The sequence below is a fragment of the Magallana gigas genome, chromosome 7 (assembly GCF_963853765.1).
Source record: "Magallana gigas chromosome 7, xbMagGiga1.1, whole genome shotgun sequence".
Lineage (NCBI taxonomy): Eukaryota > Metazoa > Mollusca > Bivalvia > Ostreida > Ostreidae > Magallana > Magallana gigas.
Window position 1 is genome coordinate 22,267,315 of NC_088859.1, and position 27,765 is coordinate 22,295,079.

A 27,765-nucleotide genomic window follows, 5' to 3' on the forward strand; every position below is an offset into this window, starting at 1 on the left:
ATTCATATGCCACACTTAATGATTTTATATTAATGAAGCTATCAACATATTCGGTTGAAGTGGAGAATAATAACAGTTAAAATAACTGGTTCAAAACCTTTGAGATATCATCAGCACAGTCCTACCTTTTGCGCAGCACAAGGATGCACACAATGACCGTCACAAAGAGCACAATGCCCACTACACTGGCTGCTATGGCCGCTGCCTTTACATGATCTTCTCTTTCCCCTGTAAAACAGAGCACATTTTTAAATCTTAAATCACAGTCACAGATCATTACATGAGCTGTGTCAAGACCAGACTTACAGATCAGTCTTTGATACAGGCTAATGCACACAATTATCAATGCTTAGTATAGTGTTGCCGCTAGGAAATATGGAATTTATTTACCTCAATAATTCATTAGATAAAATATAAGTGAAATGAATATATATATCAAATACTTTTACTGATAGAGTTGACATCCAAAAATATAGAATGTTATTCACTTACAGTTAAAAGAAAATGAGGCAGAAATATGAATACAGTAGGAAAAAATAAGCATTTCGTAGATCATTAATGGCAAATTAATTGTGACTTTATCAGGAGGATGAATGAATGAGTAAACTTGCAAAAGGACAGTTTCATTAATCTTTAGCTACCTCACTTTAAAGTAATTGTTAAGATCAGTCCTACAATCAGCAATGCACATAGAGAGGATCTGATATGTAAATACATGTGTTAATAGCTTTAAAAATCTAAAACAGTTTAATTTGTTTACCATAAAAAGGTCACTAATAACATTATAAGAAAAAAGATTTGAGATATACTGGTAACATATATGAGATTAGTGTGTTGTACATGTATTTTTTGGTGTGCAGCTATATATAGCCAAAATACCAAGAAGATGAGCAATAATAATTTGTGAAACTCATTCTTTCAGTTTAATACTATAGCTCACAGTAAAACTTGCCAATCAATCAATTTAATCCTACTCTTTTTCTATTTGATTGATGATAGTTCTGGTAAAAAAAAATTAAGGTGGTTGGGACACCTCCATATTGTGACCCACTTCCTATTGAAATGAACACAAAAAAATCAAGTGATTATTACTAATTTTTTTCTTTCCCAAAATTGTTACCTTATAAGACTGTAGCGCAATGGGTTAATTAGAGCATTAACTACTAAGTTTTGAGTTTGAATTCCGCTGGGGCTTTTATAATTTTTACCTTTCCAAAAAAAAATTAAATATTTTTGGGTCAAATATTGCATAATTTGAAAATTCTAAAACAGTGAAAGCATATTGATTACAATGTACATTAATATTGACAAGTCTGCCAAACAAACTTAAGTGTATATAATATAAAATGCAGAACTATTATTCATAAGACAAGGCAAGTTAAACTGCTGGTAAATTAGGTAAAATTTGCATTTATATAGTAAGGCTAAGCAAAATAAAAAGTGTAAGTTATTTCAACTTTTTGTTATGTCCCTTTGCTCACAGAAAAATTAATTTTATTATACCGGCAATAGGCATTCGAAGAGTAGATTTAGAAAATGTTAGAATAGTATAGAATTTTACACTTACACAGCGATCCTACAATACATCAATGAGTTAACAAACATATTTAAGATGGTTAAATTGCATCTAAAAGCTCAACATATGTAGCTAGGATATATGGCATTTCTGTGAACAATGTTGCTTTTGTGACTGGGTGCCTTAACAATTAGGTATTCAATAGATCAAAATATTGTCCTATGAATGGCATGCATGGGCACCAGATGATCAAAAATAAAACTTACCAGTAATTAACCAATTGAAGAAAAAATTAAGCTTGCAAATCAACTTGTCCAAAGATATAATTGTGAGTTGTAAACATCTATTCAATGGTATGCAAATTAATTTTAAACTCATGTACCTATTTCATATCAGAGAGCTTGGAAAAAATGCTGGATGATATATTTGTGATTTAATTTAATTTAGTGTTTGGTAATGGGACAAATTTAAACACACATTTTTCAATTCTTTTTCCTATATGCATATAAATTGTATTGAATTCCTCACCGATTAAATGCTACGGCTGTATTTGTCTTTGGGGAGTCCTAAATTAACTGATATTGTGGAAGTGCAAACTATTTACAACGTTTTCTAACAATTAAATGCACCTGTTGTTAGTGTGGAAAATTAAAAATAAAATCCATGAAAATTTAAAAAGCCAGTTACAACAGATGACAGTAGTAAGGGATTAAATTTCTCTCTTTTATGAATAATTCACAGAAAATCTTATAAGCTAGTTTTTCATGTGGTTGAGTTTTTTAAAAAAAATGTCCTCGCAAATAGTTTTCTTGCTGTTGTTAGCTAATAGATGTTTCTATGAACAAAGAAGTTCCTTTGTTAATTTCTTCAATGCTATATTAAATAATGCAGCCTATAGGTCTAATACAAATGTGAAATGACACACTACCATATAAAATGTCCTGGAGTAAAACAAAACGTAGCCACAACACAAAGAAGACTAGATTTGCAGCAAAAAGGTGTGACTTAAAATAGAGTGAATTAATTAAGCGAAATTAAAATATGCATTAACTATTCATTAGTATTTTGTCTGCTGTACACTTACGTTGAAAGATCAATGTTGGATCAATGTAAAAACAGGTTTTCCCAATGTAGTTCTCTTTACAGCTAAAAAGAAAAAGATATTCAAGTGAAAGACCCAGTATAAAGAAGCTTCATTTATAACATTAAATTAAAGATATTTCTTTCAAAAACATTCAATCAAGAATATTTCTTTTGGAAATATTTTAACAATAGAAAGCAGAATTTGTCTTCATTTATAAATGTAATCTAGTATATACAAATATATAATTTAGGTCTTTTTTTACAAGTTGTTTTTCTTATGAATGGTGTCAGGTAATTGAATTTACAGAAACTTTATATAAAATTATATTTGAACAAGTTTTCCATTGGGAAATTTACTTTGAATATGTCATGTTTATGTAAAAAGTCTTGAAAAAACACTCATAAATAACATGAGCTTATCATCAGTTATGAATGTTAGTGTTTATTTTATAGCCACTATTCTACGTTCTGCCTTTCCTTTCAGAGTTGGCATTCCAAAATTAAATTTACTGAGACTACTGTTCCAGTTTCTTCCCATTATTGATTGATGAAGACAAAGTGTTTCACATCTTGTAAAGTTAATTAGCGAATAAAGTTAGCAAATAAATTTGTACGTGTATTATGTTGTCTCTTTTCAGCATTAAATATTGATGAACGACGGGTGTTTTGATCATATCATCATTTACTGTATACATGTATTGTTTGAGAATCTTCCAGGGCTGTCATAACTCACTTATAACTCAACAAATGACACTCAAATTTTGGTTGCATATTAAAGATGACTTACTGAAGCATTTGTAAACATTAAAATCAGAGAAATAATTTTTGACCAAAATCGTGACCATGCCCCTTTAAAATGTCTAAGAATAGTGATTTTAAAATAAGTACCTTCTATTCATACATAGACAGAGGAATTTGCATTAGTTCTTTTCAAACTCTCATGGAAAAAGGATAGGGTTTCTATATCTTTTTTCATCTTTTACTGACAACATATATCATCAAATGATTGACAGATTTTTCCCTTTATATTTCCTCAGAGAGAATATTTTGTAGGTTGTTTCTTTTTTTTTACTTACTAACAATGGGTTGTTCTATGCCCTTCTTCAAACTCCATGACGAAACAGGTTCCTCCATTGAGACAACCTTGTGACACAGTTTCATTTTGTGTGCAAGGTTTCCTGTTACTGACAAAAGAGGTAGTTGTCACTGGTGCAGCAGTGGTGGGGCGGGGGGTGGCCGGCGTTCTACCACAACCATCTACAACAGGTAATATATAACATTCAACCATCTACAACTGGCAGTAGAACACGAATCCATAAAACATTCAACCATCCATAATATGTAATTTGACGTTCAACCATCTACAGTAGAACATTTAACCATTAGAACCGTAGAACATATTGTATCTTTAACAACAGGCAATAGAACATAAGGCAACAGAACATTGTGTCTTCAACAGCAATTAACAAAATGCAGGCTATTTTAAACAACCATCCACAACAAGCAACAGAACCTTCTACCTTAAACAACAGGCAATAGGTGTCTTAAAAACATCTTCAACAGGCAGTACAATATTCTTACTTCAACAATCATCTACGATAGGCTATAGAACATTCTTTTAGCTGGTTAAAAAAAGACTTCAAAAACAAGACTTCAAAATATAGATTTGATGCTTACACCATACCTTGATCATCACATAATTCCTCAGAACATGCAGACAAACAGACAAGTAAAAGAAGCAGCATCACCTCCCTGAGACACATGTTTAAACGCATATTGGGAAAATAATGAAATATAGATGCCTTGACGCCTACCTGTAATAATTATATCTTTTTATATGTTCTGTTCTTGAGCTTTGAAGACTTTGATCTATGATACAGATGATTGACCTTTTCTACCTGTGAAAGTGTTCGCATACTTTGCAGACACGTAATGGAATCTTAATCCTGCTTGAATGTTTCCTCTGATAATGCATGTATGTCGATTATGTGTATGCTGTGTACATTAAATAGGTTAAATCATTTAAAAAAAAGGAATTCAGGAATAGTGTAATTTATTTGCGAGCACAGAAAATTCAATATTTTATAACAATTAAAATTAAAGACTTTTCAGAGTGAAATGAGTGTACGTTCCACATACTTTTATGTGACGTTTTTGGTACATGTGAGTGTAGATAATCTGAGGATATGATCTAGCATGTGACTGTTAACAGTGTAGACCAATGAAGGATATGATACACATTTGAAAGTTATAACTGTGCAGACAATCTAATTAACACTTGAATATGTCAAAATGTTACCTCTGTTGAAAACCTGAGAGTAAGACAGTTACACAGGACAAACTAACTTAAAAAGTGTAGACAATCAGTGGACACGATACTTAAACTAAACTATGAGATATCTGACTGATTTAAACAGCATGGATAATATGAGGATATAATGGGATGTGACAATGAGCACTGTAGACAATATCATCAATATGAGTATTTAATGGGATGTGACAATGAGCACTGCAGACAGTATCATGATGTGATACATGTACTTACATGTGATGGTAAACAGAGTAGAACACACAGTCCAGATGATGTACTGGGGCAGCAGCTGATGCATTCTTCACCTCTCCTCGCTCTGGTGTACACTCATTTGGATGTATCAGGATCTGAAGAGTAAAACAGTTATTAGTAATAAATCAAAATTTTTTCATATATATTACTGTACTTTATTTGCAGCTTTATTCTAGGAATAAGGGGAGTTGAACAGTAATTCATCTCTAGTCATTGCAGGGGATTTGATTTTGAAAACAAAATCCTCTTTGCAATATCTGATATACACACATGAGTATATCAATACTTTGTTCTATTCCATTATATCATACCAGTATCTGGCATCTCCGTCGGATCATTTTCCAGATGAATTGGTAACATTTTAGAGTGATTTGTAATTGTTGAATGTAAAGTGATTATCAAACGGAATGCAATCTAAATCTGACAAAAACTCTACTCCCACCAGTAGGTTTACTCAGGTCTATCATTCATTACCTGACATTCATATTTCTGCTGAATTAAATCATGATGATCGAGATAAATATCAGTGCAACATTAAAAAAAAATGTGGGTTTTTTTAATAACTTAACAAATTTTGAAATTTTTATTTTGAGAAGGAAAATGATTTAGTAATATAGATCACTTAAATTAAGGCATATGCTGTGATACTTATGGGATTAAATGCTATATGTTTTTGAGAAAATTAATCATTTTACAGTTACATAAAATTTTAATCTCGTACTTTTGTTCAGAAAATGCACTATGTGTGTTACATATCAAAATATTGGATTCATTGTTAAAAACTATATTATTTTGTACATCTGATTTTATATAAAAAGTTTGAAATGTTGATCTGCAGACTAATTTAAGACTAGCAAGATCCAATGCCAAATGAATATAGACACAGTGCAAATTTCACAAACAATATACATGTAGTTTCCATCTCAATATTTGCAATGAGAAAAACTTTGTCATTGCATTAGATTAAAATATTGCTCATGCATTGTTCAAATTGTTTCTATTAATTAAGACCAAGTGTACGTTATATTTGGCTATAGCATACAGGAAGACAATAATGACAAAAGTGGACAGGCCTGATCTCAGAAGTCAATTAATACAGTCACACAATACTAATATTTTAAATGCTCCTTGAGTTAATAGACCAAAAGATTCTTGATTCTAAAAAAATAACCAGGAAGAAATTAATTCTGTCGACATCATGTAGGTTACAAACCAATTTAAAATTCATGAGAAATATCCAACTTTTCAACAACAACAAAAAATGAACTACCGTATTCTATTTGCAGGTACAGGTATTAGCAAATTGATATTTTTATCTTTTAGATTGAAGCATTTTGTAGAATGATGTGTACTTGGCAAACACTGTCTACTTGATTGCTTCCTCCCTGCCCAGGGGCTGTGACTGTCTGATAACGCCCCCACATACCCACACCACATATCATCTAATCCGACTGCCTACACAGTCCACAGAATGTGTGGCTCTTACAGGGATCACATGCTGGGTTAAACTGATTCAAACAAGCATATAGATTTCACAAACAAATTTTGATAAAACTCAGTCTGCGTAACATTCTTTATACTCATTTCAGAAAATTGCGTTAATGAAATCGCAAAATCCTCCCACTGCATCATCTCAAGTTACCGTATAACTTTCAATAGTTACTCAATTTAGTTACAAAAATACAAAATGTACCTTAAATTAGGTATTACAATTGTATAGCTTTGGATTTTACCAAACTTGACTCTAGCATTTGATTAAGTACTTCAGTACTACTCCGGTATATCCATGAAGGTATATCTTGTACCAAAAGAAAAGTATATATGTATTTATCTAATGTTCCTTATCACTGGATTTAACATAGACACTATAAGCACAACAATAGTGACTTTCTTGCAATGTCTCTATTTCCTTTAGCCCCCCCCCCCCATTCCTTTTTTTTTATCTGCATGAAGCAATTTCCAACTATAAACCATACATGCAATTTACTGATAAGTAGCATATGAATGAAAACAGTTACACTTGCAGTTGCTGTTGTAAATAATCAAAAATTATTTTCTCCAAGAAAATATTACAAATATCAAGAACACCAATTTTTATGTTCAAGTATTGAAAAAGAGCTTGGGAGGTCACTTAAATACTGCAGGTTTATATGGCTCCTTTCTATTTTGACTCGATATATAAATCTGTTCTTCTTGTGTTCAAAACTGTAAACTATACATCGCTGAAATCTAATGATGTGTGTACAGACCAAGTGTAAATGATTTCAATAAATGAAAGTGGAGAGGACAGCATTCACAGGAGACCACAAGGAGTACCGACTGTTACGCATCAGTTCACTTCTGGTGAGGAAGCCTAACATCTGCAATTTAGCCATTGAATTAATATTCATAGGAAAACAACAAGGTCTTTTACACAATCAAAAACTCTTCCTTGTTAATAGAGCAAGTTCTAACAGGATCCTCAATAACCATCATTAAGATAGGACTGGAAATAAAATGACCAACATAATTGAAATAGAGAAATTGATTTGATCCATAAATAGTTTATAAGCTTAGGCATGGTGTCAGAGCACAAAATTAAGTCCCTCCGAACTGAACGAGCAACGTCAGGACGAAAGACAAAAATCCTGCTAAACAGCAACATGACTGAAAGACGTTTGCCTGAGTCTAATGCTTTAATTAACTCTGTAATTGCTCCAATCAATCACAGTAATTAGGCTTTGATCGACTCTCAGAAGAATGAAAGTGCAACTATGGATTTGTTACAGTTTTTGATGCTAAATTATAAATTAAATGGTTCTCATTAGGTTTGAAATAAAATTCTTTTCTCTCCATGCATCACAAAACTTTTCATCAAAGACAGCTGGAGCAATTGCATATTTACTTATTACTGTGTAATCTGCAGTATATAAAATTTCTCAGAATCTGAATATAATTAAATTTAAGGCTGTCAAAAACTTAAAAACTCATCACATTAAAGGCATGGTGCATTTACTGTAGCTATCCTTCCGCATAAAAATGATAATGCCATTGCATCACATATATTGCACAACAAACTCATGTGATGTGCAAATTCAACAAAACGATATTGTGATGCCCGAGTTTAGCTTGCTGAGCTTCACTTACCTGCAGCTAATTCCATCTCTATCTCTGGGTTTGCGATCACCCTGCCTTTCTGATCCACAATGACCCAATCAATATAGAGGTGGCTTGATTTCCTATACCTTCGCAGTCAGCAAGTTCACACATTCTGTGGTTACTCAACTATCTCCTTTCTATTGCCAACTCATAAATAGTTTGCTTTCTGTCTAAATGATGCTCTAATTAACAGTGGGCTGCTGATTGCTCCTCAAAGCATCTGCTTGTATTCATTAACATATAGGTACTGGTATCGACATATATACATACCAGTACAATATACTAGTATGTTGGACATAATGAATATATAGGTACAATGGTTTTGGGGTTACGTTTACTTAAAACAACAATACAGGTGCCAGTCTGTATACAAGCAATGCTTTTATCTCTAGATCATAAAAAGGAGAGTGTTATAAATTTCCATTTACACATCTTTGTGGTTGGTTGTGACCAATTTGCAAGATATAGATGAAATTGTTTATTAATTTTGATATGTTGAGCTTATCATTTTAGTGGTACATGTATGTCTTTATCGATTGACAAGTATGTATACATGTATACTAAAAAAAAATTGTTTAAATACTGCATCATCTGTTGCTTTTTAGTATGCTTTCAGCCAAAGAGCTTCAACGCTAAGTAATATACACTGTACTTTGTGAGCTAGGGTAAATTCACCCAGACTAGTGAATGCAAAGTGTTCAATTTAATTAGCATGTGAAACATCCTTTATAGTGAATAGTTTGTTTATTTGTCATTCTCATGCCCCCCCCCCCCCTTCCTTTTAAGCTCTCTCTATATGATCTGACTTTTATCTTAATCAAGAAATTATTTCTGCTCTTTCAAACAGATTCAATCACCAAAATCAAACAGAAAGTCAAGCCAATTAAAGTTAGATTTCCTGATTTGCTTGCGTATATCAATGAATGCCTTTAGAATCTTTATATCACCTCATCTATGGGGTCATGGTCTAGTTTCATTCTTTAAGGACATTTATTCAATGCTTCATTGAATGCCATGGTAAGTAATAGATAAATATAGAGCTTAGGGGTACTTCATGCTACCAAACATTGAATCTATCACATAACATTATAATCTATTGAATTTTAAACCATGTCATTAGGTTGTGCATGACTAGACTTGGTCACACAATGATATATCCACAGTCTTTCTATACTGAGGGTTGTTATATAATGCATAGATAATGTTATGTTCTCGGGAGTACCACCCCCACCACAATTACAGGTACCTTGAAAATACCCTCTGTCTTCAAAATCCAGTGTGACCACAAAAAATGTAGAAAATGTAAACTATGTGGGTGAGGAAATCTTCAGATGAGTATACATGCATCATTGTAAAACTTGTCTCACCTTGGTTTAGATTAGATATAATGAATTCCAGAAATCCTTCTGTCTACTTGATCCTCAAAGGTTTGCAATGAATCAGTCAATGTTGATCAGACGTCCTACAAAGAAAACAGTGCATTGTTACTATTTAGATGGTTCAAAGCAGTGCATGCAAAAGGTCACCTAATTACAGAGACAATTCATCTGACAGTTCAAAGGTAATTAATCCTGTCATCTAATCACTCAGTCCTAATTACTGGCAATAATTAGCTTAATTGTTAAAACCACAACACGTACATGTATGGTCACTTAATTCTGCTGTTAAGTTGATGAATAGGCATTTAGTAATACTTTGTTTCCTAAATGATAAAAAATAAGATGCCATTCAATAGATTGCATAATTCTAGATAGCATTCAGATACTGGAAAGGAATTTAGGGAAAAAGGAATGGCATTTTATGATTAAACAGAATGCAGAATTCACATATGAAAAGATTGGATACTGCCCAAAGGTATTATAAAGATGGAAAAAAGAGATAGAACATTTGGGGAATGTTTCATTCACATATAATACTGAACTTCAAACAAAGCATTAACACAATATCAAGTAAATCAATGAGACATTAAAGCTTACGGCGAATGAAATATACCATGATCCTCACATACCAAATCCGTGATTCAAGTTACTCCATAGTTCCAGGAATAACATGGGAGCTAGTTGATATTTTCATGAATTCCCGTGAATAAATCAAGAAGTTTGTAAAGAACACTCACTGAAGATGCACCATTAATTCCATCAATTATTAAACACAAACTCGAGAGTAACATGTGCTTGGCACATCTCCATGACAAAGTGTACAACTTGCTACCTGTTCCGACCATGTGCACACCCTGCCGTTTGATTTACTCCTCAGCATAATGATAACAGACAAGTGAAAATCTAATGAATGAGAGCTATAGTAGCTAAGGGAACTCATTTAATTACCTTTGAAAAAAACCAGCTAAATATATAGTCCTTCATTGTCTGAAATCATTTTTTGATCATATACATTTGTAATGACTGGTTTATCAATGACAGACCCATATTATACTAGCTGGTATAACTACAATAGTGGTATGTAAGTAATTTGATCTCTTCACCAAAAGGAAGTAAATGTAATTATCCAGGACAAGCCAATAGTTTCTCAATTAGAAAAGCATTGTAATAATTTAAAGTCTAGGACAACTTTCTGTGTTCTGTTGGGTACCAGTATAGAATCGATGGGTTGTTATGATCATAAATCTCTTCACAACTTAATGCCCACAAATATGTGTATACAGCTTTCAATCTAAATGTAAATATAAAATAAATTCATGCACTGTAGAGCTTAGATTTAAATTTATATTTGCGTAAAGGACATGTAACAGCTATAGAAGACTTATCAGATTGTATTTGTCCATTCATTCATCTGAATAATGGGTCTTATATTCAACTGTAGAGAACTAGATGAAAAAATGTCTCTGTGAAAACCCACATTCACATAATTTAACTGTACTGCCACTATCATTTGACATTCTTGAAATAGTTGAGGTAAGGTTTCTGACAAACCTGCATTTAATGCTTACACAGGTATGTGTATACTACACCTGGACCAGGTTTACACTTGTTCACAGACAACAGGCATACACATGTTAAGGTGAAAATCAAATACTGTACCTTTTGGACAGTCATGAGCAGTCATATCCACACGATTTATACCATTTTTTTTTTTTACGTATATATCACAACCCTTTAAGTTCCAATTAGGTCAACACCACACAAATAGTACTGTTGCTGTCCAATGAATTCTTATGAAAGAAAAGTAATCCGAAAGGAAGGTCATTCATAAAATAAGGACACCATGCTTCTCAACAAGCCAGCACTGGGACAAGTTTCATTTACGCCTATATTGAGGTCAATATCATCTCCTTCTATAGTCAGGTGGACCGAGGCAGCCATGCATGTTGTACTGTACAACAGAGGTCTTATCTGACAAACCTAGGCCCAGTCTTACCTTTAAATGATATATTGTCTTGTTTGTTTTCCCACAAGGTTGTCCCGAGTTGACTATATAATATGAGATTCTTGAACTTGACCAAGCTGAAAAAAAAAGGAATCAAACTTTTGAAAAAAGACATGCATGCACACCTCTTTTAAATAATAATTGTTATCCTTAGATATTATAAGTTGTTTATATTGATTAGTCATTTTAGTTTATCTTGGTGATTTAAGAATGATACAACCAATCTTTAATTTTCACATCTGAGTTAATGACCAATGGTAATTAATACTATTTTTCTTTTAATTTGCAAGATTAAAAATCATTCAATTAATTTCACACTGATATGAATGAAATAATTCAGAGCATTGTTAATATTTACCTTGTACTTTAAAAATAGTACATATAACATATATATGAACCTATAGTTCAGGGAGAGCACGGAGAGGGGAAAGGAATTTGTTGCAAGTGACAAGCAGGAAAAAGCCACCCAAGTAGATTGAAGATTGAAAGTGGGTCCAATTCAAACATAAGCACAGTGAACGACCGAGACACGTGCATTGTCATCGCTACAGTACCACACCGTTACATTCCTTCATCATGAATCTTAAATCGGGGGCTAAAACTGCAAGAGGCTTTGTGGGTTTATCTGGAAGATGTCACTGACACCCTATATCAATCTCAGTTCATTTACAATGAATTTTAGGAAACCATTTCAAAGAAATTAAAATTTGTGTGTCAGTAATTCTTACAATTCATTTTTTATTTTTTATTGATCAATCTTGATTGAAAATAAACATTTTTTTCAGTGAATCTAATTTAGGCAAATGTTTATGGTGCATCTAAAATAATTAAACTCACACAAGTTTCTTCGATAAATGATGACATGTATTTAATTGCATATGAGTATCTAACCTGTACAACAGGCAATAGACTAATTAATTAATACCTACTGTGGACTACACAAGAGAGCAGCGCTGGATTGTACAGAGTCTGTTAAGCCTACAGCTATTTAGCTTTAATAACCACTACTTTTATCTTCCTAATAAAATTAGCTCCACCCACGACTGGCTTCGTGTTTGAGAAGCATTTCCTTGGGCATTACGTGCTCTAACATCACTCAAGAGGGTTTCCTCCATATTTAACCAAACAAACCTTGTATCCATACAAACCCTGATCTGTGGAATGTTTTAGTGTTCAGGCGCCAATCACTGCTGGTCTCCAACCGTTTATAAATACTTGGCAATTGAACTTCAGATTCATCCACGATGAGCCAATATATTTATCATTAATTTTTCAAAGCTGCATGGAATTTCACATATTTAATACAAACATCTGACTTAAGTTCATCAGCACACTTAAAAATAAGCTAATATTTTAAAAAGTAATAAAGTTTTTGATTCAAATACCAGCCAATTACTTGGCAATATGGTAATTTTCACTGTACTGTGTCTCAAGAGTTCCCATTTTCCCTTAGAAAAATTAGATGTTTAACATTCTTGCATTTAAAAATACATAATGATTATATAACAAACAAATAGATACATATTAATCATAAATAACACATAGACAAAAATTATTCAAAAAATCCTTACATCACCTACTAAATTAATAATATCAACATACCAGATATTATTAGCTGCTGTTGAATATTATTTTAATTCAAAAATTCTGGTACAAACGATCAATCTAAAGATAGAAGTGTATAGTAATCTCTCTCTCTCTCTGGGTAATACCAGTACAAATGTTCTAGATCAATCATTGTCTATACGATCATTGAGTTTATATCCACACCAAGCATCAACAGCTCCTATTCCTAGTGGCTTATGGGTACTGTGGTAAATGATACTTAACGTCTCAAATCCAAATGTCATTTGCCAATCTACTCTGATATAATAAAATTATTTTTCTACTTCAAAGATACCATTTAATTGAATAACAGAGGAATAAAAATGAAGCCAAGATTTTGATCTTTTAGATACTGTCACTAAAGTAACAATGAGTAATTTCTATATAGCATATATCAAACCATAAATGCAATTCATAATATCATAATATCGCTGAGAGCTTAATGCATCTCAGTGGACTGGCTGCTTGATGTAGTGTTTGTATGTGTATTATCACAATTCATACAGAAACATTCCTATTTACTGCAACCAATTTTAAATTTATTGGTTCATATGAATCATGCTAGCCTCACCATGAATCAGTCTATAACATACAAAATTAAAGTTAATATTTTACAATATCTACACCAATATTAATTAAATTTAATACATTGCTATAAAACATGAAGTTAATATACAATAATTAATCTTCTTTTGCAACACTGTGTGGGTATATATACATAAGGATCTTTTCAGATGACGAAATAATGCATGAATTTTGGTGTTGATCACTATTTTTTGTAACTCTCCAAACCTGTCTGAAGATTTCAAAACCATATTTATGTATATAATTAATTATTGTATGGGAAAACATTATGCAGGTGACCCATAGGGGATTCATGGATACTGTTTTGACACAATATTGTATATCATATGTTGAAAAATAGTTTGAAAATCATATGATCATTTCATACAGTATTGTAAGATACAATGTTTATCAATAAAATAATTAAAAAAAAAGATCTTGCATCCTATCATACTAGTATACAATATATGTCATATGATACAATATAATACAGTAATATATAATGACACAATATGATATTGAACATGAACAAAATATCATACAATATAATATCATTATATACAATAACTATACATTATACTATCATATGATAAAATATCATATCACATAATACATCAAAATATTGTAACATATAATATTATATTGTGTGATATTGTATTGTATGCTATTGTATCAAATATAAATCATTCTTCATATGATTTGCATTAAATGATAAAATATAATAATTGTATGACAAAACATTGTTATCATTTCATGATATCGGGTGAACTATTTATGTATCAAATAATACAATATCATAATATACAATACTATTACTTATTAGGTTTGTTACTGACTCACTACAGAAATATATGGGGTTGATCAATCTCATAGATGGTGATCGAGGCGAAGCCAAGCCGTCTATGATCAACCCCATATATTCTGTAGTGAGTCAGTAACAAACCTAACAAGTGTTTTGTTTTCCCGAGGACTATCAAGTGACACATTTATTCACAAAAGCGATGATCTACGCAAACCCATCTATACAAGTTCCCTAACATCTCGTCCAATTTAACTCATTTATACTCTTCAAAATATTAACCTCACCTTTTAAATACTCTTTGAAAATCTTCGCTTCACTAATGTTTTCTTACAATGTTTTGTTGCTATTCAATTTTAAAGGTTTCTTCCCTTTCCTCTGCAGAGATTTGAGCAAATCTCGAAGCTGCCATTTTGTTCACAACACAACAATGTGACGTCGATATTCAAAGGGCAACTACTCTAATTTTAAAGAATTTTAAAGGGCAACTACTCTAAATATTTTAAGAACTTACGGAACACGGTTTCTGTGTTAAATAATATGAAATGTCGAGTAGGCGAAGCGGCGGCCAATGACGGCCATATTGCCTAATATTAATCCTCATCGAACCTACATAGAGATATATGAGGCAATCACGTGCTATGTTTAAACCAATCAAAGTGTGGCATTTCAGTCCGAGGGAAAACAAAGTATCATATGATACAACATTATATATCACATGATAAATCATAATAAGTCAATAATGAAGTGTTTTTGGAAAAATTAATAATTTTAATTGCTTGATGTCAGTCAAATACATGTATATCTACGTTACATATATATAAATACCATAGATAACATTATCGGCTTAAAAAGCTTAGCGGTAACGCGTTGGGCTTTAAGCTGGAATGATTTTAGCGTCGTGAGTTTGAAACCCGATGTTGGCGATTGGAAGATTTTCATTGAAAACAGTTGCCGTGCTCTATTTTGGCATAGTACGCATACACTATATATAAATCCTTTGATACTATGCGAAAATAGATGAGTATTGAATATATAGTGACAAACTGACAGGAGACATAATAAATAACAATATCATATGAAACAATACCATTTGAGACAATAATGTATAATACAATATCAAATTATACAATATTGTATCTCATAAAACAGTGGCTAAACATATCATACATTACTATATAATAGAAATTATGTTATATAATTTAAGAACAGACACATCTATCAAGCAAGTTTGAGTGAGTGCAACAAAATCTTTAACATGCTCCAAAACTTTAACCTCCTCCAGCATCTGAAATTCATGGCCCAGATTCAGCATCCAAGTATATCAAGTCCATAAGTACGGTAGGTCCAGATGCATCATCCATGCAAGTTTGGTGAGGATAAGACAAGTAATAACCTAGATACAGGACCTGTAACAAAAACTTAAACCAGGTCCGGACGCCAATGCGGACACCGATGCCGTGGGTATAGCTCCACCGACTTCATCTCCGTGAGCTAAAAATGAGAGAATGTGTTCCACTGGATAAACTATCCAATAATTGAACTAATATAGAATGTTTTGATGTTTAAAAAATATCCATATATCAGCTCCAAGACACACAAGACGTTCCTCACTTTTAGATAATTTTCTTGATATATTTTCTTCATTTGCATTTAAACCTGTTACCATAATGCCCAAAAATTCAAGGTGCATTACAAGGAAATTTTTGGAGGTAGAATACATGTAGTTCGGATTTTCTTAATAGCATGCAAAATGCAATTGAATGCTTATTATAATAATAAAGTCATAGTATATATTTTCAATTGAAACTCTATTTCCAAGTAGAAAAATATTATATAACACGAAAAATATAATTATGGAATGACATAGTGGAAATCTTCACATATAGCAGAGATAAGTAGAAATTAATGGAAAATAGGTCGCATTTGACCTAATATTTTTCAATTTGATATTGCTGATTTATTGAAAATATTATTGAAGTTATATTTGATAAAACAAGCAACAAAAAAAAAGATCAGTTATCTCTCTTTGTGTCACCTTGTGAAATCTCACTAATATATATATATATGTGAATGTAATTGAAAAAGGATTAAGGTAGGGTGGTTAAATAATAAAAATGTGTGTGTGTGTGCATTTGTGTGTTTCATCATATAAATCTGTTTCTATCCCATGCAACTTACACAATAGAAAATTTTTGGCTCATAATATTCTTTTTTATTCAATATTTAATATTAAGCGGACAAGTCAAAGAAGAGATTTAAAAACATATATATAATTATAAATACAAATAATGTTAAAAAAGGAAAAAAAATCCTCCATAATTTTGCATGACTATTAATAAATGTACGACAAAATTTCCCTTAAATGCAAATATAAAACATAACACTTTTAAATCCTCTTATTGACAATAAATTTATTCAAAATCTTTTAACACCGAGTACAAATCTTTTGTTACAGTTCAGTTGTAATATCCAAGCTCTTTCAGTTTTGGATCTGCGTCTTCCCTTCTTAACACTGCATTAAAAAAAAAATTTCATTTAAAACTATAACGGTAATTTATTCAGAATTTCTTTATAAATGCTGTGGTCATCCCTTTATTAACATGTATCATAGATACTGGCTGGTGATCATACATTTAAGCAAAATCACCTATTTTGGTGATACATGCAGGTTTCATACCTTGGCAGGCATTGCAGAAAAAATACATAACACATTATGATCGTTATGTACATTTTTTTGGCAACATTTCCTACCTTCATAGCCCTCATTCTTCAAATTATTGAATAGATCATAACAAGTAAGTAAGATAACCATATTAAAGTACATTAGATAGAATAAATAGCAAATTCCTTCTATATGGGAATTTGAGTCTGACATAATTTTGCACAGTCTATCAATTTAATGCACAATGCAGCAAATTTAAAACAGTCCATTATAATATACGGCCTGGCCTACATGTCCTGACAAACAGTTCTTTGCTTATGATGGTTATAGCAGTAGGTTCAATGAAAATCTGTTGCCATCTAATTAAGATAGAAGTCTTACCTCTGTAGTGACCATGATAAGCTTTTTCTACAAAATTGATACGATCATGAAGCCTTAGCATTGGATAAAGTCCTCCCAATACTGTAAGGAATTAAGACGACCCTGATTAGTGATTACACTGCGTTTCATCATAAAGCATGTACAAGTTGTAATTATCAAGCTGCCTGTAAAGTTTGCTGACTCTCTTCATTGAAAGGTCTTACTTTCGCTTTATTTTTTTAAAAAGTTTATTTTTTGGGAGTTGATTTTAATCAACTCTCCTAAGCAGATACTCTGCAAAACCGGAACTGAAACAGTGTTTTGACCTAAGCACAAATCATCACCGCTGACAAGACTTAGCTCTTAAAAATAATCGATAAATTCGATGTAATGTATCAGAGCATTGTGTTTTAATGAAACTTATTTATAAATACCTTGAAAATAGTCAGATTTTAAAAAGTTTGAACAATTTCGATATTTTTTGCAGTCATATGTATTCCTACGCCAGAGTTCAATATAGTCTTGTTAAACCATCGGCTATCTCCGTAATTCTCCGACAAGCAGAGAGTCATTCTATATATAGAGGTCACGTCATCAAACTATTACGTGACCTGGTGTACACATTCTCTTGCTTGTTGGATATTAATGGAGGGAGACAGCCGAGAATCTGGTTGAATGAGACTAAAGTGCATTATTGCTTGGATCCATACAATTTTTGAAGTATTTTGATTACTGATACATATTATGATGGATTCAATTCTATTTTTAAATATAACACAATATGATTCATACGGGGTTTTTGAAGTTCTTGTCAGAAAAGTCTGAGAATTCATATTATAAAAATGCGAGTAATTCAAATACAGATTATAATCTACTTGACAAGCAAAATAACATATAGTTGATTTTAAAATTAATAATAATCGATAAATCAACTCCCCTCAGTACTTCAGTACTTTGATTTAACAATGGGCCCAGGGGCCACATCGCTCACCTGAGCAACAATACCAAATTGACAACTTTGATCTAAACAGCCTTTATTAATAAATCAAATATAAATATATACATACAATTTTGCAGATTCTTTTAGCCCACTTTTTATCATTTAGTCCCTCATTAAGAATGAAGAACTTTATTGGCAGGCCTCTCACACCTATTTTGGTACTGGGGTCAATGGATTGGGCAAAATGCGACGTTTTAATAGAAATTGGTAATTTTTTCCCTTGTTTTATGTACAGTCCTCTGAACAAAAAACTAGGGTAGATTGATAGGATTTTTAAACTGAGAACACGTGTGTAATAATGAGAAGGAAAAAGGTTATTCACAGTGAGTGATACAAGTTTGTTAATGAAGATGTAAAATTTCCCAAAAGGTTTCTGTGCAATTAATATATGTCAAATGGCAAAAAAAAATGAAACAGTTTTTTTAAAGAATTTTTAACAAAAAGTTATCTTATTTGTATTAACATAAACTCTAATCTATTTTTGTATATATACCTTTTACAGATAAATGTATCTTGATTGTGTAAGCTTTATTAATGACAATATAACTTTTTTTTTTATAAAATCAGTCTCTGTACTTCTGTGCATTTTGGGTATTAGACCAACCCTTTGACCCACTTACTACCGTTTTGTAGAGGATCTGTTAGACAAACATTTTTATAATAATTTTAACACTTATTGCAGAATTATAAACTATTAACAGTTTATCACCTAACTGTAATATCAGATTTAAAAGTAATAAACATCGTTTTTTTTTAATTACAATGTCTCTGTCTGAAGAAATTCTGGATAGTTACCGATCACAAGAAACAGTTTACAATGCAGTAGTGTTGCACATGTTTCTCAGTGCTTTTATGACTGCTAAATATACATGATATATATTCAGAATAAGTATGATTTTCTTTTAACTTACATTTTTTATTTTAGGCAATCTTAAATTGGGAAAAATACACTCAATTTTGGGAAAAAAGATGCCTTTTTCACGTTGGGAATGGGGCTGAATATTGACCCAAATCAAAGAGAATCGAGAGGCCTGATTGGCCAAATAATATTTGAAAAGATTTTTTAAAATGTCAATAAATGTTCATTATTTCCTAATAATGTATTTTTCGGGGCATATGTCGATGTGGGGCATAGGCCAAATTGCTAATTTTTAGACAAAATTCAAGAAAAATCCTTAGACTAACCTAATTGGGGGATAAGCCGATTTTCAATCAATGATTACTATAGTGAAAGTATGACCGCTGATTAAGAAAGTCACCGTATTAAGTATATACTTTCAGAATATCGATGTAGAAAGTCAAAAGAGTAATTAAAGTTATTAAATTTGCTTTACATATATATTTCAAGCAATTTTTAAAAATTAATCTGTGTTTTGTGGCTGTTTGGTCTCTTCCGTATTCGTCGGTGTATCGTTGTGTATCGTAATTTTACATAGTGAAAATTTAATTGCAACACCAAACTCCGTGGTTCTGTCTTGTAGAACTAAGTATAATATTTTACCAAAGCTTTTATATTTTATCAATACCTTATTGCTAAATCTCATTTAATCAAGTTATACTTTGAAAGCTACTTGTAAATACGGGGTATGGCGTCCATTAGCTCAACACGTGGTTTCATATTCAAATAGAGTTATCCCCCGTAATCGCTATGAATGAGAAAACGAAATACCAAACATTTGTGTTCTTTCCATTAATTAATTAAATAGTGACTTGTCGTTATGCAGAGAAGTTGTAATGTTAAAAACACAGTTAATGCAATGAAGTGTAATGGTGTTCACTAGGCTACGTGCCCCCAGGCTGTGTTTTAGTCACGGGTTTCACACCTTTGTATATACACACGACACCAGAATACCGTTATTTCATCCAACAGAAAATTAATTGTAAAAACACATAGCATTTGATTTATTCTACACCCAAGACCAGTGATTCCTACCAACGCAGACATGAAGAATTCACCAAAATTCCGTCATATTACCGGTACATTCTACTCGGTTTCGTTTTCTTTTTTACTACACAATAATAGTTTCCAGGGTTCATACACGAACGTGGGAAAAAAATTCTTTTGATTTGGATTGTAAAGAAATATCTTGTACAGTACTGTACATTTTATTACTCACGATGTCATTACAAAAATTATCAACGGGACAACTATCGAACAATAGTTCAAACGGATGAAAAAAAAACAACCCTCATAATAAATTGCTACAACAGTACAACGGATAAAAACAGTGGATTTTATATTTTACTGTTAACTTTGAGTCTAAGAATAGCCAATCCTGGGGGATAGGCCGGGGCTCGCTCATTGGAGGAAAAAATACCGGCCTTTGCCCCGAAAAATACGGTAATCTCCCTTTTCAGCGGAGGTGGCCCTTCATTTGAACAAACTTGAATCACCTTGACCCAGGGAAGCTTTGTGCCAAGTTTATTTGAAATTGGCTCATTGGTTCTGGAGAAGAGGATGAAATGGTAAATGATTGGTTGACAAAAACAACGCTAACACCAAGGACAACAACAGACAATGGACATATTTTGATAAAAAAGCTCTCTTAAACCTTTGGTACAGGTGAGCTAAAAAGCTCATTTAAACATGAAATGTGTTTTATTCTGTAGAGAATTGTTAAACTTAAATTGTTTTTATTTTATGATCATTAAGCATGTAATTAAATACACCCAGGTACATATGTATCATTATGATAAAATTAGAAATAAGCATGGTTTACAAAATGGATGCATCAACACAATAAAAAAAACTAATAGAAAATGAAATACATTTTTTGTCTTCTTTTTTTTTTAAATACCTTGATAATTATTTATAAATTTTATGCTCTAGTATTTTAGCATTACAATATATTTTAATATTTTGATCAATAATGAGAAGTTAAACTGGTTTATTATTAGTTGCATCTCCAGTACAATGTTTCAATGCAGAGTTCTATCCCGTTTAAAAATTGATTGTGATGTTAGATTTCACGTTGGCACAAAACTGTTGGTCAGATTTAATGACCAAATATTCAATATGTCAAATGGGGGCCCAGGTTCCAATTTTTCTCATCACCCAGGCATTGTCGTTAAAAGCGCAGTGCTTGTCAGCTCTTCTCGATGGTGAGCTGAGATTGCATGGTGGTAATTACTTGCTATTTTTTACACTTTCACAGTGAACAGAGTGTTAAATAAATGTAACAAAATATATAATGCATGCCAAAACCAGTAACGAGAATCATAACATTTTCTAAATTTATCATACTTCGAATTTTTCACATTTTGGATTTCTGCCTTCATATTTTATGAAGCTATATACATGCAAATAGTACCTTGAACAAATGAATAACGATTAATAATTGCATTCTTAGAATATTCAAAATCAGTATACTTCATTCACTCATCTCAGTATCGATCAGCATGACATCATGTCAATAATAATACAGATTCTAAAACTTATCTTAAACAGAAAACCACACATCATCTGGAGTTCTTTTGCCAGACTCTGAATTTATACAATGTAATAACGTGCTACTTACATAAAAAGGAGGCTGCCAACATGAATGTTACTCCGTTGTAGTAACTGGCGTTAAATTTCAATTCAGCTCGCCCTTTGAAAATTAATATTCACAGTTAAAATGTAAAACACTCAAGAACACAATAAATACATTATTCATATTTATACTTACGGAACATCTCAACTACCTTATGTAGATAATTTCATTACATGATGATACTTTAACATTACATGCTTATATTTTTATATAACATGCTGACACTTTAACATTACATGCTGGTACTTCAACAATACATGCTGGTACTTCAACATTACATGCTTATACTTCATTACATGATGGTACTTCACTATGCGGTGGTTCTAAAAATAGGGAAACGACACCTTGGGGTTGAAATACACTAAAATTCCAAACTCCTGGATGCCTGTAAACTCTGGGCTGTTTCTCTGTTTCAGAGATTGATCAGATAGGACTAAGGTTCACTGAGATTAGTTTAGATCAAGATACTCAACAAAGTCTACTATTTGATGTGTTGTCTTTTATAAGGGTCATTAAAAAATGCCTGCTTGCTTGTGAGAGCATTGGTGCTTGTGATAAGCACATAAAATCAGGGTACTAACAGTCCACGAGGGGATATTTGGTCTCAAAATGTGCATTCTTTTGGTGCTTTCACAGTGTGGACCACTTAAAATATTAACAGCACCTAAACAAAGACTTCTGTCATTCAGGTTAGATTGGACTTGTGGGGATTGATGGGTTCTCCCTGGAGATCCACGCGTAGGAGTGGGTAATGTAAGCACTGATTTTTTCGACAGTACAGTTATTGCTAAAATCAGTTTCAACAGCACACATAATATCTGATATTTGACTTCATGTAAAATACTGTAAATGTATTACATTTTGCTGTGTATTCTTTTTAGCGTTTTTGGGGGAAAACGGTGTCTGCTAAATCAAGTACATTGCCAAATGTAAAATATATAAGTAGATTAATAGGTACATTCAGAAATGCGCTAAATCAAATCCACGCTAACTTGTTAAAAATTCATATTCCACCAAATATCATACACGCTAAATACTGTAAAACGAGAAAATTTGGCACATACGTATTTTAGCGCAAACGCAAGTGCCAGTACATTAGCGCAATTATATTTTAGCGCATGCATGTTTTCTTTAAAAAAGAATTTTAAAAATGTTGTTGCTTGATAAACGATCACGCCCAAAATATAGTTCTGTGTTCACTCAAGCAGGTGAACACAACGACTTTGATTTCTATCTCGCATGCACGGTAAACTGTCATTGAGAACAATACACTTACTTTTGTGTAAATCGTCAGTAGATAGATATGAAAGCCTCATTTATTGGCAATGATGTGTAATTTTTGTTGGTAAACAAATTTGAGCTATCGGACTTTGAATTTAATGTGTCCACTTGGATAACACTAGAAGAGTCCCGAAACTAAAAGTGAAATCGAATGCTACATTTACCATGAGTTTCGATCACCATGAGAGAATCTTTTTCACAGTAATTTTACATTAAAAAACACAAAAAATAGGTATCGTCTTGTTATCTTTATATCCACTAATCAGAGATCAAAGAAATTATGATCAACATGTTTGTCAGCGTTAACGATCGCCACGCTTAATCACATTTTCACCTCGAGGCGCTAAATGAAAGTGGCATGGGGAGAAGCCCAATTTTCAAGGTGCTAATGAAAGATATTAAAATGCAATTGAAACTGAATTAATTAATCCATGTTTGGGCACTTATACCCGATAACCCATACCGTTTTCCTGTGTAATTGTTTAAACAAACAGAACTGACAGCATCTGATATTTAAATGAACACTTCTATATAGCCTTAAAAATGGACTGACGTTATTGTTTTGCAACTTGAAGAAATTTAATACATATGGAAAATCGTTGGCGCACTACTAATTTTAGCGCTCAGAGGCAGTTGCGCCAAAGGCGCTAAAATTTGTAGTGCGCCATATTTTCTCGTTTTACAGTATAGTACGTTTACAGTATTGCAATCTTGAGAACGAAATGCATAAATAATGTAATGTCGGAAAATACAATATGTTTGGGTGTAACGGTAATGTATTAAGGCATATGACAACCACACATGCTGCTTATAAATAATATAGACGGAACAACTGCCCCCCCTCCCCCCAATTTTCTATTTACTTTCCAAGATTGAGGGGTAGGTCTGCCCCTTCCCCCCCCCCCCCCCCCCAATCATTATTTTTTATAGATGCTACATGCGTGCACTGGGATCTACTGGATGATTGCTCATGCTCTGATTCCCTTAAAGAAACAGTTAGGCACTGCTTCATGGCATAGAACCACCAAAATCAAGGGGCATAAATAAGCGCTATTTGAAGGTGCCTGCCGGCAGGATTAAAACAGACAACCTACGACATAAAACGTACTTATGAATAAAATTGACATCAAATTTGAAGGCGCCTGAACAAGGACGCATATTGATAAGGGGACTGGGGGTCATTTGACACTAAGAGATTTCGGCGCATGTTCCAACAAATATAATGAAGGTGTCAGTGCCTCCATTCCCTCTAGAATCCAGTTTCACCTGAGTGACGCAAGCCCTAGTTTTGGCAACATAGATATTATTAATAATAAATCGGGTTCAAAGAGTGTCCATTTTTAGCCGGGCTCTGCTGAAAGCAGAGTCCTGGCTGTAGGCAGGCAAATTGCCAATGTTACTATAAATAGCACAACTTCAAAAGTAAACAAAAAACCAAACATCGTCAAAGTAAAAGCTTCCGCTATACCAAATACTTACACAAAGAGCCATGTTTTGTCAAAAGTGTTGGCATTTTTTTTCTTTTTTTTTAATTTCGAGAGAATTGTCCATCTTTTTCATTTTTTTTATTAATAACGTGTTTTAAAAACAAGACTATGCAATTTGGACACATACAATGGGCATGAATTTCCATGAACTACTTTGCTGCGCATTGAAGAAACGGGGATTGAATATATAACGCTTGTTGCAAAATTCAAGGCAGCAACTGTTAAACTTTTTTCTTCTAGACAGACATATTTTTGTATATAGCCGCTTACAAAATTTGGTCACTCTCTGACGCTTTGCAGACAGGCATGATCGAGAGAGAGAGAGATTTTCAGTCTTAACTACAAAATATGCAAAAAGACACACCAAAAAAGCCCGGCTTTCAGTACTTCAGTACTTTGATTCTATAAGGAAATAAACATAAATGAAACTTGTTGAATTGTTGAGTAGTTTGAATTTAGTCCTATACTCTCTTCTTTGTAATATCCCTGAGTTTTACGAAATCACGATCCTGCTGCCTATTGCTAATTTAGTACCAACGCATACTGAAATACAATCTTTTTTTGAAATATTAACATGTAATGTTAAAAAGACAGTACAGCGCATCTTATTAAAAACCGACTAGAAAAAATTTTCTACACTCATAAAAGTATAAGCTTTCAAAAAAAAGTTCTCCATGAAATAAATCTAATTATTTCATTAAAATTGATAATTATGTATAACCAATAAATATATACATCGCAACGTGTTACAATTTCAGCCTTCTATAAAATTATGTATGCGTATATACTATAAACAAAACACATGCTGGGCTCGCGAAGATTCTTTTTGACAGTTTTGTTAAAAGAAATATTATAAAATAACCAGAATTATTATTTTGTAAGCATGTATTTTGTGGTTTTATCACAGAAGTTGCTACAAACTATATTATATTTATAGTTTTTAAGTGAGGCTCCTTATTATTTGACCTTCAAGTATTTATGTCTGTTCATTTTAAATGAACTGAAATTGGTAAACCATTTATCATTAAATCATCAAGAAAGTGATGACTTGTTCCCATTAGAGAGTCCCTTTTACCTCGATAGTATTCCATGATGACTGTAGTCGGACGAAGATCTTGTAGTTTTCAGCACGTGTCAATTACTGTCAATCAAAATCCACGTGGTACAAATGAACAATTTAAGATTAATCCAGTTTGTACGACCCTTAGATGTCCGGAAGCTCATAATTACATTAATTAGGTATGAGAAAGGGATTTTTATGAACTTAAACTGTCAAAATCGACGTTATTTCTTATTTCCTAACAATACAATGGGTAAATCTGAAATTAAACACAAATGTGTTTTCAGCTTTACTGTCCCTTTAAAGTATCAACATATAATGAAGACATATTAGCATATAATGAAGACGAATCAGCATATATAATAATGAAGAAGTATCAACATATAATGTTAAAATACATGTATCAGCATGTAATGATAAGGTATCATATAATAAATATAATGAAGAAGTATCAGCATATAATGTTGAAGAATCAGCATGTAATGTTAATGCATAAAGGGTTGTCTCTAAAAATTCATATATGGCCAGAAATTAGTCCTGACTTTTACCCCTTTCTATTTGTAACCAGTAACATTGGTTACATCGGTAACAATGTTTAATTATGAATGATTTTCAAACTTTGATGTATCTGTGACAGGTTACAGTGGTTACTGGTAACATTGGTTACAAGACAGAGTTAGGTTTGGGTTAGGGTAAGGGTTAGGATTAGGGTTAGGGTTAGGATTAGGGTTAGTTTAAGGTTAGGGTTAGTTTAGGGTTAGGGTTAGGATTAGGGTTAGGTAACCATTGTAACCAATGTTACCAATGTAACCAATTTAAAAAAGACCCCCTGTAAATCATGAAAATGACTGTCACCTCTGTTACCCTATGTCACAAAGAGAATATAGCTGTTACCATTGTAACCAAATAAAATAAGACCCTCTGCTAAACAGAAAAAGGCTTGTCACCTCTGTTACCTCTTGTCACCAATAGAATATAGCTGTAACCATTGTAACCATTGTAACACATAAAATAAGACCCCCTGCTTAACAGAAAAAGGCTCGTCACCTCTGTTACCTTTTGTCACCAATAGAATATAGCTGTAACCAATGTAACCACATAAAATAAGACCCCCTGCTAAACAGAAAAAGGCTCGTCTCCTCTGTTACCTTTTGTCACCAATAGAATATAGCTGTAACCATTGTTACTGGATGAAATTAAACCATCCAGCGGAAAGAAAATAATCAGTTTTGTCATATATGTTACTTTTGTCACCAGAAAACAGTGCCTTGTTACTGGTTACAAATGAAATGGGGTAAAAGTCAGGACTAATTTCTGGCCATATCTATAAAAATTGAAGTAGACTGTAGAAGGAAGAAATAAAAAAGTAGAAGGGGGTCTGGGGGTCTAGCTTTTAACTACATTGTGTTAACCGTGATATAAATATGATATATAAATGCATATTATACTATTAACACCTGTAATGAATTCACAAGTCCAAAAGAGCTACAATTGAGAAAATTCGAACTATTGTACTTTTCCTCGTTTTTCCAACTATTCTTATTTGTTTCGGTAAACAAAAAGTTTGAAGCTTACTTGCAGGTTTGAGATATGCTAAATAATTTCGCATTGTGAACTCGTATGGATTATTTGCAGGTCCATACTTCTTCGCTCCTCCCGTTTCCTTTGACATTGTTGATATTCAGACTATTCAGTGAATAATTCACTTTGCGGGATCGTGTAAACTG

The 27,765-nt window shown here is 32.5% G+C and overlaps 3 protein-coding genes across 11 annotated transcripts in view; 1 reads left to right on the plus strand and 2 right to left on the minus strand.

The window, feature by feature from the left end:
* LOC117686750 (uncharacterized) overlaps positions 1-3,210 on the plus strand; it is a 17,799-nt gene extending 14,589 nt beyond the window's left edge. For both annotated transcript variants that reach the window (XR_010707920.1, XR_010707921.1), the window contains exon 4: positions 3,084-3,210. The gene's annotated coding sequence lies outside the window, so the exon portion shown is untranslated. The remainder of the gene's footprint in view (positions 1-3,083) is intronic.
* The window catches only part of LOC105328514 (probetacellulin), a 16,969-nt gene extending 3,113 nt beyond the window's left edge, over positions 1-13,856 (minus strand). Inside the window, exons 1-7 of one of the 8 annotated variants that reach the window (XM_066067011.1) lie at positions 12,614-13,856; positions 11,676-11,761; positions 9,668-9,762; positions 5,145-5,257; positions 3,676-3,856; positions 2,601-2,662; positions 126-228 (exon numbers count right to left, since the gene is read on the minus strand). In XM_066067011.1, coding sequence (XP_065923083.1) covers positions 126-228; positions 2,601-2,662; positions 3,676-3,856; positions 5,145-5,208 — 410 coding nt within the window. In that variant the 5' untranslated portion in view covers positions 5,209-5,257; positions 9,668-9,762; positions 11,676-11,761; positions 12,614-13,856. The other 7 variants (XM_066067006.1, XM_066067008.1, XM_011429428.4 and 4 more) reach the window with 7 other exon arrangements.
* Positions 13,857-17,046: 3,190 nt separating this feature from the next.
* Positions 17,047-27,764, minus strand: LOC105328517 (uncharacterized). Its single transcript, XM_011429430.4, has 4 exons — positions 27,614-27,764; positions 22,196-22,267; positions 17,699-17,779; positions 17,047-17,167 (listed from the first exon to the last, which is right to left on the minus strand). The coding sequence occupies exons 1-4, from the start codon at positions 27,708-27,710 to the stop codon at positions 17,112-17,114; spliced, it is 306 nt and encodes a 101-aa protein (XP_011427732.1). The 5' UTR covers positions 27,711-27,764; the 3' UTR covers positions 17,047-17,111.
* Position 27,765: the final 1 nt, after the last annotated feature.